The sequence below is a fragment of the Struthio camelus genome, chromosome 4 (genome assembly GCF_040807025.1).
Source record: "Struthio camelus isolate bStrCam1 chromosome 4, bStrCam1.hap1, whole genome shotgun sequence".
NCBI classification, from domain to species: domain Eukaryota; kingdom Metazoa; phylum Chordata; class Aves; order Struthioniformes; family Struthionidae; genus Struthio; species Struthio camelus.
This window is the reverse complement of record NC_090945.1, coordinates 11323794-11335551: the sequence shown is the minus strand read 5'-3', so window position 1 is coordinate 11335551 and position 11758 is coordinate 11323794. Positions and strand designations below refer to the sequence as shown.

The window sequence follows — 11758 nt, the reverse complement described above, 5'->3', positions numbered from 1 at the left end:
CTGATACATGCCAAAAGGGTTTGCATAAGCAGCCACCAAATCTTATCTGTGAAGCTGAAGAAAGCTGTTTATATAAGGAAAGCCTACGGAAGCTTATACAGCAACGTAAAACGTTTACGCTGTTTTAGAAAGCCCTAGATGAAGCTCAACACAGACAAGATCAGCAAAGAATAAAAGGAAAATTGAAGTACCTTAACACTTAAATTTTTCTTTGCAAGTAGTAATCTATAAACATTAGAACATCCTCAGAATACCCATCAGGATACTCCTATCATCCTCCCCCAAATTTTATTCTCTAACTGGAAGGGAGGATAATACTGAAAAGGAGTAAGCCTTAAAAGCATTCACTACTTAAGTAGAATGGGTCCAATTTCAGTAATGCTTCAGAATTCACACTACTGAGTTATACAAGACGACTTAAGGCAGTTAACTTAATGACAGTTTTCAGCGTGCTATAACATATCATCTTGCCCAAAATTCAGTAAGCCACCCCTGGCCCCAAGTTTTCAGTCAAAACTTCTGGTTTATTGGAATCAACCATGATACAATATAGAAAACACTACGTAAAACTTCTCCCTTGTACCATACAATTAGCAGCAATTACCCTTTGATTAGAAACAACACGGGGAAAAACGTTGTACAACTACTGTCAGCATAAATGCCTGAAAATGCTGATGAACCAATAACATGAAGAAATAACGTGACACTCAAACAAGAAGTTGACATGCCTGCACGCTCCCCACAGCAGAGCATTTGAGGTTTAAGGAGATGCTGGATCTGATGGCAAAAACAGCTTCAATTCCTGTGCCCCCTGACTGAAAGTTACTGAAGTTCCTTAAACTTAAGAAAATTTGTAATTTAGAAGATTAGTTTAAGGCAGTTCATTCCAATGATCCTGTTCATAGCACAGCCTCCCAAGCAGCTGTACTACCGTAAGCATTGCGCAGAACACAGCACAGAGTAGGATGGAACAGCAAATGAAATTAACCTCTTCATCTGGCTCATCCGAAGCCAGCAGCCAAGTTACATTCTCCAAAAATAATATTTTTAAATAGAGGCAAAGAAAATATTTTAAACATGAGGAGAAACAGACACGCCCTCTTCCTGTATATTATACACAACTACTGAGCAGATCAAAAGAGAAAATAATAAAAAGGCATGGTCTTAAGACTTTTCAAGTTGAAAATCTACAGAATCTTACAGGTCAACAGCTATATGCTGAAATGCTGCATGCTGAAACTGCATTTTGAAAGGAAACACTGCCCTGAACTTAAGGGTGATCAGTGAGGTATTTAGAAAGCAACACTGAGTCCTACCATGCACTAGAGGTTAAGGCTAGGGATTTTTGCTGTTAAAACCATGAAAGAGAAATTCACAGTGAAGTTCAGCCCACACGTCAAAATGCTTCCAACACTCGTAATTACTAGTTATAGCAGACAACTCAAAAAGCTAAACCGTTCATCTTCGCATTTCAAGGTCAACATCGCTAAGCAAGAATGCTGCTGCTCCTCATCAGCAGAGACAAGTGAACAGATTTCCTACAGGGCCTCGTCCAATACTAAATAAAATAGTCAAAATCACTTTAAGCCAGCTTTACTTTCCAAGTTAACAGGTACACAGCATGCGCACATTTGGTTAACACAGTTGAGCTGATAAGTGAAAAGGCCATTGATCCAGTCTCTCCATACACTAAAGTGCTGGTGAGCGCGAGCAAGGGTGCTTGTGTTTAACCAAGTAAAATTCAAGTATAAGCAAGGTATCCGGTCATGGGCCTATATTTTAGTCAATGCACGTGCCTGCATAAACTGTACACAGAGTTAAGATGCAAATTTGAAGACTGATTATTGCAGTAACTAAACATTCAAAATCTTTAACAGAATCACCTTTACCTAACTTTCACTGAAAGGTAACATGCAGTAAGTCCTTGTTCTCCCACTCTACGCATCTGGAAGCGTATCCCACTGTAGAGTGGGACAAACAAGAAAGGGTGAGATACCTACAGGACAGCAACCAGTGAGACCTTCCATTTAAGGCTCTTTCCCATGAACATTCACTGTATAGGACAGGTTCAGAAGTGACTACCAACCATACTGCACACTAGAAAACAATTAAATGTCAAGACTAATCTCTAGAATTAGAAAACCACTCCAAAGTCTTATGAAACCATTCACAAAAGAAACTACACTTTATTACGTAACATTCACATTACAGTAAGTGCTTATATCATCAGAGACTAGAAGTCTCACATCCCTCAATGATTCATGCTCCTGACAAGCAATCAAAGCAGAGATACAGAGCTAAAGTGACCAGCCTCTGAACTAGAACAGTTCAAAACTCTAACACTGTCATGCAAATCTAGAAATAGTGAGAACTATCTGGAAATAATTACAACAAAGGAGAATAAGATAACAGTTCAGCATCAGTCTCACTTCATACTAGTTGAAATCAAAAGAGGAGACTCGAAGTCTTCTACAAGTTTCCATTAGATCATGTCTCATTGCAGCCAGAAGTTCTGCCAGATATTTACCCGGAATATGAGCGCACAGCTGTACATTGTACACATTTTACAGAAAGTCATAATTATAGATCACTTCCAGCACTGCCTCTTGAACGACAGGTTTTGCCAGTTGATTTTTAGCATTGAACAGGACAATGTCATACTAGTTTAAATACCGGAAAATTGCTATTTCCTTTATGTGTGTCTTTTTCTAGTTTATATTTGAATTTCAGAAATATCATTCATGGTTCTCAGGACCAGGATCTTCACTCCAATGGGCTCCCCACTTCTCAGTCACAAGCTTAATGAAGTAGCTGTGATTTGCGTATAGCTTGAGTTTTTCACTGATGTCAACCCACTTCACTCTCCCAGCATCGTCACCTGCTTCCAGGGGCAAATTATCCATTGTCTCACCTGATCACAAAACAAAAGAGTTAGGACCTACTACTATTACATCTTCTTTCCTACTTTTCATTCTCAAAACTGACCACTTTCTCCTTTCTTCAAGGCTCTTTCGTAGGTAACCTTCAACTATTTCTCATATAAAAACTAATCATGCTTTTCACTAAATATGCTTTTCACTGACTCTGTACCAGAAGCCTTTCCCATACCTGCATTAACTATTTTAAAGCAAATTTGCACAGCAGAACCATAACTCCTTGCCACCACTCCTGTGCTCACAGAAACAGCCTGTTAAGTTACTAGAAATCAACATGATGACAGGCACTCGCTACACAGTCTAGCCAATCCCTCCAACTCAGATGATTTTTATTCTTCTAACTAGTGGCTTAGTGCTTCCTTTCTCAGGAAAGGCTTTGAACTCTGCAACTAAAATACGTTTATGCAAATCCACAATAATTAAAACTCTAGCAGAGCCCCAAAAGTTACAATAGCACTTAAGGGATGCAGCAAGTTTCTGAATTGCTTTAAGTTTTCAACCTCTGGTTTCCAAAGATAGCCCATGTCTTTTATAGGCAGCAACCAAAGAAACACTTGAAAAAGTGTTAAGCAAATGTGTATTAGAAACAAAGACCAAAGGCACAAAATCTTTATTATTCTTGGTGCTGTTAAATCAAAGGGCTAGCGGCATCTTCAGCATCACCACTGGTATCTACTAAACTATCCAAAGCACAGCGGAAATGTCCTTGTATGAATCCGGTGTTCAACTTCTACAAGATGCACCTTACTAGGTCAATTTATCTGAAGAGCTCAGAGATGAGAATTCTAGATTTGGGATGACTCTTAAGAGCATATAGGCATATACACCCATTACAATTTATAAGAGAAAAGTAAGGCAGAGTAACAAAGATGAAAGGTCTCTGAGAAAAAAAATTAAAACAAAAGACAAAAACATAGTCAATATCTGACAAAGGCCTGAGGCAGTGTTCCTGAAGCACACACTAGCTCCTGAAAGAAAAACTTAAAAAATCCCCGTATATCCTTCCTCTCCAGATTCATTAAAAAAGGAACTAAAACCAGCTTAAGCAAAATGCAGTAACAAGAAATAAACCTAATCTAATGTTTAGTCTCCATAAAAAGGCACATGATTAATGATTTACAAGCAACTTATGGAGAAATCATTTTCATGCCAAGTCCGTATTTTCCTTATTTCAGGACTGAGATAAATGGAATAGTAACAAACTGTCAGGGCTGAATATCTTAGGAGAGTTCCTCACACCCATTGTTCTTACTCCCCAAATTTACACCTGACTTCCATGTTACTCTACTTTCACTGGCCATCTCAGCCTAACATATGCCTGAATTTCAAAATATTTATGTATTTAGTAAAGAGCAGCTAAAGGTACAAGTGGAGATACCCACCAGATTCATCATGATAGTTCACAGCCTCTGTCTCCATCCAGGCATTATCAGTGTTACGAGGGTCATCCACATATCCTCTGTACACCTAAGCAGTGAACAAACAGAACTAGTTCAATGTCACAACATGAAATGCACAACGTAAAATCATTAAGAAGCTTTTTCCTCAGATACACTAGCCCAATTATTCAATATCACATTCAATTTCATGGACCATAAAAACCTGAGCGTTCCAGCTCATTCTTTGAACTAGAGCTACATTTTTTCCAACTTCAAGTAGCTCAAAGTCACATGGATAGCTCACAAAGCAACCACAGAAGACAAAAAGCTTACCACAAAGGGTTCCTGGCTGAACAGCCTGTGTAGTTGCTTTTCCAATTCTTCTTTTTCTTTAGGTGATTTTTGTAAGGAATTCAGGGCCTCCTCACCAAATTCTCGCTTAAGTGTAGTGCTAATCTTCTCTCCTGGATCTACCATCCCCTTAAAAAAAAAAAAAAAAAAAAAAGGTGAGTATCCCTCAGATGCCATTTATTATTCCTTTTGACTTGCACTTAGTCTACTACATCCATCTACATTATACCCAAAATTTAAAATTCATGCGTCAAGAGCAAGCATATACATCATTCAGAAACTGCAATGGATTAAATCATGTCTACATTAAGCAAAAAAAAATCAAAATACAAAAATACCATCTTGTAATGAAGAAGCAGAAGAAAACATAACAATTGATGCTTTATTTAAACATTATAGCTTACAAAACATTTCCCATCATCTCTGCAACATTATGTCATTCATATAAGGCACAATTTTATCACATGCATACCAGCTACATTCTCACAACTAAAGAGAAGGAAGGGGAAAGTCTACAGTTGTAATATTTTTTCCTTACCCCTGGAATGGCCCACTCCCCACAATCTCTCCTCTTAATAGCTACAAACTGTAGAATGTTTTTGCCAGTAACTGGGTGAGCTATTTTATTGCCACTTCTATCCCTCTTCCACCTGCAGAAGATGACAAACAAGAAAATTATTTTCTACGTCTTGAAATTGAAGTCAAGTTGTGATCGGGGATATTAACAGCAAGAATCCTGCACTATTTGTTCTTACATAGCAAATGAAGCCAAGAAAATACGGTCTCATAGGGAAGACTGATGATAGCTGTCCTGGAAGATCTAACTTTGAGGCAAATAACTTAATTTTTCACAACTCCACTAATAGTGTTTTCCTCTTTTTCCAAGTGCTGAACTCACAGAATCACAGAACAGTTGAGGTTGGATGGGACCTCTGGAGATCATCTAGTCCAACCTCCCTGCTCAAGCAGGGTCACCTAGAACATATTGCCCAGGATCACATCCAGACGGGTTTTGAATATCTCCAGGGAAGGAGACTCCACCACCTCTCTGTACATGCCTAGGTCAGCTATGTCAAATGTAGAAGGCTCACAACTGAAAGTCAGCAGAAATTACGACTAACTACCAAGCAGAAAAGCAACACGAGTGGAGAAGCAAACATCTGTGAAGATAAAGAGGTGGAGCCTCTGTTGATGAGCCTAAGATTTAACTTATAGCTGAATGGCAAGGTGGTTCTATATCTACCACTGCAACAACCAAACCCAAGACAGCACTGTAGCCAAAGCAGCAGGAACAGCCACCTTATTTTGGTAACCACGCTGCTAGCAGTAGCTATTTCTAATCAGTAGGCCCAGCACCTCTATCAAATGCAACTCTTACAGCGAAGGTTTACCTACTAACTTATTTTGCCTACCGTAAGATGAGAATAATTGTGCTCTCTTACGCTATAAGGAAATGCAAGTCTAGACTGCAACTTATGAACCACTCAGCACCAAACGAAACCGACAAATATCTATCACAGGGTACTCTGCAAAGGATTTAAAAGATCTGCTATAATTAAAGCAAAAAGGTATCTGAATGAAAAGAAAAATAATCTAAGCATTTATTTTCCTTTAAAGGAAACAAAGCAGCAGCAGTACTGGGAAGTCCCAGAAACAGAAAAATTAACATGCATTAAGATATTTTTTTTTTTAATAACATGGCTGTATCTTCAGTATGGTACTTCCTAGCTTGTACCTTTGCTACCTAAGCAATTTCAACTGCATTTTTTTTGTAGTATATTTATACGGATTTTGAAGGCAAAAGCATCAAAAAGATAACATGCACTTTGACCTAAACAAAAAATAGTCGATCCAAATCCAGCCTACTCCTGTATCCTCAGTATTTCCAATGCAGTCAAGGCACACTGTTTGTTCTGAAAATGAGTCATTAATAGATAAAAAAACTAATTCCTGTAATCTTGGATAAACTATTTTTGATGCTTTGTGTAAGGCCTTTTGGCACGTAGCACATCCACAGGAAAATATCATATAACCCTTCAAATTTTTACATTCATTACTAAAGATTTTATTTGTATAGTTTATTCCTGTCAAGTTACAATTTCTGAATTCCATTTTTTTTTTTAAATCAGCTTCTTCAACATTTCAGAAGGGATGGGTTGGCATGAATTAAGTTCATACTCTTTCCCAGAGACAAAAAATAAAAGTCTATGAAATGGATTTTCCACCTGTCTATGTATCTATCCATAGATACATATGGGCTTATGGGTAAACACACACAACGTAAAAATCTATGTGACAAGTAAAATCCTGTTCACAGATGCATAGAAAAACTGAGCTGTGTACTTTTCTCTTCTGTTTCCTACGACCTTTGAGTCGTCTGTCCCTTACCTAGTTATAATCGGATCAGCAGCATGATTTGGTCCCCAACGTCCTAACAATCCTCTGCCTATGAGACCAGTCCTTCCTGCAGGATTTCTGAAATAAAAAGTGGCATATTGTTAAAGAATCTATTTCCCCATATGCATTTGCAAACATTCTAAAAAAGCAGCTTTGCTGAAGCATAAACTGAATTATTAGAAGGACAGCAACATATACATGCACTGCCAACGCACCACTTTGAGGAACAGGAGAAAGCAAGCGAGCACGAGAACGAACAAGTGAGGAAGGTGCTTTTCCCTCTAACAACCTCTATGTTTCACAGTACAATGAAAGAACAAGTGCAAGACTGCTTTGTAAATTCCCACATCTGTCTTGTAAGGCTCCTGATCACGCATTATTCTCATTGTTCATATAAAACCTCATATGAGTATTAACGTAAGGTAGTTCTCAGGTCGCAAGACCACAGACCCACAGAACGTTTAGTTATCTACAAATCACAGAAAAACAAATTAGGTAAGATTATGCATCTGTGTTACATCAGCATCTGTCAGCTGGAGGAAACTGTTCTGCTCCAGTACAGTACGCGTGAGTGGTACAAGGGCTGGGTCAAACATCTAGTCAGGTTGGCAAAGCACAACTTAACCAACCTATCCTACCGTAACAGGGTTATACCTCTCTCCTCTTTCAGGAGTTGCAGCACAACTGCTGTATTATCTAGAAACCTTTTAACACCTCTCTGCTGCAGACTTCTCCCAGAAAGATTTTGCTGGTTTGGAAGTATCACTTTCCCTGTCTCTAGGGGAGACCACCTTAATGTTGCTCTAGCAGGTAGCAACTACCAAAACTGATACAGACCATCAGCAGATAGCTCTAGAACTGCATCACTAAAATGTACGTGTAAGCGAAATCACTCACCGGGGCCTCCCGTTTTCAACCACATACAAGCCATTCAGACTCTTTCTCTCTACTTCTCCATCTCTCTCATTAAATTTGGGAGAAAAATTTTTATCGCTGTGTAAAAAAAATAATTTAATAGAGATAAGTTATTAAATGTAACACCCCTGTGTCCCCCTAAAGCTCAAAGGCCAACCAGATCTGCAACAACCACCATTTCGCAAATGGTGAGTTTTTCCTAGAGTTTAAGTGACAGGCTCTCCTTCTCTTCCATTGTAAGGTGTCCACATCTACTGACTACAGTCTCTCTCAATAATTAAATCTGCAGGCATATAAACGCCCCTGCTCTAACGTTATAACACATCTTTTCTCCACACTTTCACTTATACAAGCGTTTCAAAGGTGTTCTGTTAAGACTAAAGAATATAAAAGGATTTCATCCATCTGGCAAAGCTAAAAATTTCACCAATTTAACAAATTAACTATTTTTTTGAAAACATTTACAGAAACAAACACTTGAGGTTCTGAGAAATTTATTAAGGCAATTCTACTGAGCAGACTGGCAGTGTTAGGTATGATCTATCAAAGCTACAAGCTGCCACTGAATCAATGGCTTCCAAAATGAGTTCAGTGGTCATCTCCCATTTGCACCTTTGAAAACGAGAGAGCATGTTTGTGGAGGCAGGCATCTGTCAAGGTAAGCATATTTTCTCTTCCCAAAATCATTTCCTAAACCATCACAGCTTTCACGCTACTGACTAACTTTATTCACACAGTTAGTTTGAGAAATTACACTAATACCTAAAAACTGACTCTGCATTTTCAATTATTATGAATGTTATCAAGTAAGAGGATACCTGACACTTTCCCCACTATGCCTTGGCAGAAGGTAGCTAGCTGTGAAAATCATAGAGAACAGAGTACCTTGTAATCAATAGAATCCTAAGCCCAATTAATACCAAATGCACACCTATGCTGACACAGCAATGGGAAATAAGGAAGATAAGGCTGAAACACTGAGTGCCATTATCTTCTGATTTTTTTTTTTTTATATATAGCTGTGCATACACATGAATTACCACTTAATATGATCAGAAGTTACATTAGTTTCATCTAACCTTCTAGAAAAGTAGCATATAGCATTCCCTGAGAAACAGAATATATACACATAATTAATTGAAGTGTGCACACATACATTTGCAGCTTTTGCATTTCTTGAGTCAGACTGCTCAACTCAAGAACCACAGTTCTGCATTAGTTCTTTCTTAAACATTCAAACTATGAAAAATAAACATCCATATTATGAAAACTTTCTCCCAACTTCGACATGACAACATTATTCTACCTCTGGTGTCAAGAGTGATTCAAAAAACAAAACAGAAAGAAACTATGAGAACGTTCCTTTCCCATAACCCTCTAGAAAAGCAGCATTACATAGGATAAATAAGCGTTCATTATTCCAATAACAGTACTGTATTTTACATAAGTCAACAATTCATTAAAATAAGATCTCAAAGACTTCCAGAGCTGAGCCAAACTATTCAGTTCTCTGACAAGCATTTCCAGGTCCTTGCTTTCAGAAATCATTGTAGAAGGACATGTCATTTAAGCTGATGATCTTATTAATTGAGTTTTTAATTATCTCCGTCTTCCCTTTACACAACAGAAAAGAGCTACCATTTCTGCTCACCTGATCTGGGGATCTGCCCACCTGGGCCCAGCCAAAACAGTGACTGCAGTGTACTCCACAGGATTATAATCTTTCCACTCAGTTAGCCAGCCCACTTTTTCTTCTGGAACTTGGCTACGCTCAATATTTGATCCTGGATATGGGGAGGTGAGTGCTTTGCTGTGGTAAAACTGACTCACACCACAACTGTTAAACATTTTAACAGGGTGAAGATGGGACCAACAGGTTGGAGACAAGTTACTGAAAGAAAAAAAAACAAAGAAAAAAGCAACTCATGCATTAAGAATTAACCATGTTACTTAATTCCAAATCTCAACGTTAAATTACAAAAAGCAGAACAGATTGGCTTCAAAAAAAAAAAAAAACACTGAAGAAATATGTTATTGCTTCTTCTAGAAGGCACGCAAACATGTACGCAGGACCAAACTCTGAAATTCATCTGCAGCTAAGTGAAGCAGAGTTCTGCTAGATAGGCACAAGTGAGAAAAACTCAGTCAGTCGGTATTCTTTTTAGTACTGTGATCACAGTTATCATTGCTTAAAAGGTTCAGCTCAGAGATACCTACCATGAAATACCATTTGAAGACCTACTTCAGCATTAATTCTTCATGTAGGCATTTCATCAACAAACTGACAAAGCCTTACAAGCTCCCTTCTCTCACAGCTAAAGATAGGCCAGAGGCCCAGTAAAGCGCATGTATGAAACATCCAGAAAGGCCCAAGCAGGAGAACTTTACAGGTTGCTATGAGCACTGAACCATCATTTTGTGCTATACCAGGTACGACAGCACCACACAACACATACCTTGTTATTTCAATTACTTAAAACAAGGGTAGAACAGGACAACTTCTTCAGTGAAAGGGAAAAATCCTTGAAACTTCTAAGCAAGTTTGCATTGCCATGGGATTTTGGAGATCAAACAGCAATCAATAATGGAGTATATAAAAGTCATTTGGGCTACAGTGCCTGACAGCCAAGCTGTCTAAGAACTCTATAAACATTTCCTTCAGCATAAAAATCAGCCCTTCTATACCCAGAATAAGGTCCAAAGCTCAGCACAGGGCTACAATCTACAAGCAAATTTTAAAAAGCAAGATATTCGAGACCTCTTAGGGGGAAGGCATCTCTTCTAAATGAGTAAGGAGTCACCTCCAGCATGCAAGAAAAATTACCATTTCTGCAAAATATATACCAAAATTTCAACAGCTGGCAGCAACACGCACGTGCTGTCATGCTCACTGAGCACAGTGGTGAGGCACTGAAGAACACAATTCACTTCAGGAAGCATATTATCTTCACGAAATCTTTCTTTAATGGGGGGCAGGGGGGGAAGGATAGGGAATGTCTAATCCTGTATATGGTTGTATCCTCACTTGGCAGACTGGAATTTGTTACGCTGCTTAGAAAAAAAAAAAAAAGTTACGTTTCTTTAGTTCTAAAGGAGGGTTTGCTTCGGTTTCTGCCAGGTCAAATGGCGGTCACTACACCCTGGGCTACCCCAGTACCTTGCCTACGCCTCGCGGGTCTCACTCGGCGAGCGTCCGCGGGGGGGGGGGGGGGGGGGGGCCGCAGGGGGCCGCGCCGAGGCCGGCTGCCAGAGCACCGAGCCTCGCAGCGCCGACGGGCCGCAGTACCTGAGAGGCGGGCGGAGCTGGCGGCAGCAGCACCGGGCGGCCAGGGAGGACAGCGTGACCGTGAAGGAAACCACAGTGACGGCCCGAGCGACACACGGCTCCGCCGCCGCACGCAGGGCGCCGCCGGGCAGCCCCATCCCCGCCGCTTCCCCCTCCCCCCGCCCCGCCCAAGCAGCCGGTTCCAGCCGGTTCCCGCCCCAGCCGCCTAACGACCGCGGCTGCGCCGGCACCGCCCCTTTTGGCGATCTCGCCGCTCAATCACGCACCGCTCCGGGCGGCTCGAGCCCATTGGCTCTCGCTTCCTTTCGTCCCGCCTCCTTCCCCGCCCCCCGGGTTCTGCCCTCTGATTGGTGGGTTGCCCTGTCCATCAGGAGGCCGGTCGCGCGTGGCGATCGGGCCGTTAACGGCCGCGGCGGCGCCGGCCCAGCTCGGCGCCGGGCCTCGGCGATCGCGTTCGCCGCGTTTCAAGGGGTTGGGGGGGGGTGGTGCCAAAA

The 11758-nt window shown here is 40.5% G+C and overlaps 1 protein-coding gene across 2 annotated transcripts; it reads right to left on the bottom strand.

Annotated features, from left to right (window-relative positions):
* Positions 1 to 2155: 2155 nt before the first annotated feature.
* NUDT9 (nudix hydrolase 9) lies at positions 2156 to 11468 on the bottom strand. Of its 2 annotated transcripts, XM_068941461.1 has the most exons (8): positions 11265 to 11468; positions 9630 to 9869; positions 7961 to 8056; positions 7055 to 7141; positions 5205 to 5316; positions 4649 to 4795; positions 4319 to 4403; positions 2156 to 2911 (listed from the first exon to the last, which is right to left on the bottom strand). In XM_068941461.1, exons 1-8 carry the CDS (start codon positions 11399 to 11401, stop codon positions 2736 to 2738), a joined length of 1080 nt encoding a protein of 359 aa, XP_068797562.1. In that variant the 5' UTR covers positions 11402 to 11468; the 3' UTR covers positions 2156 to 2735. The 2 variants fall into 2 exon arrangements, with proteins under 2 accessions (XP_068797562.1, XP_068797563.1); XM_068941462.1 differs by lacking the exon at positions 7961 to 8056 and having other exon boundaries at positions 11265 to 11446.
* Between the last annotated feature and the right edge of the window lie 290 nt (positions 11469 to 11758).

Excerpts from the sequence above, each read along its gene's own strand:
- NUDT9 (XM_068941461.1), bottom strand. The coding sequence starts at position 11,401 with ATGGGGCTGCCCGGCGGCGCCCTGCGTGCGGCGGCGGAGCCGTGTGTC. Across the intron at positions 9,870-11,264 it reads CAGCTCCGCCCGCCTCTCAG|TAACTTGTCTCCAACCTGTT; the intron begins GTACTGCGGCCC and ends TTTTTCTTTCAG. Across the intron at positions 5,317-7,054 it reads GCTGATCCGATTATAACTAG|GTGGAAGAGGGATAGAAGTG; the intron begins GTAAGGGACAGA and ends CATCTTCTGCAG.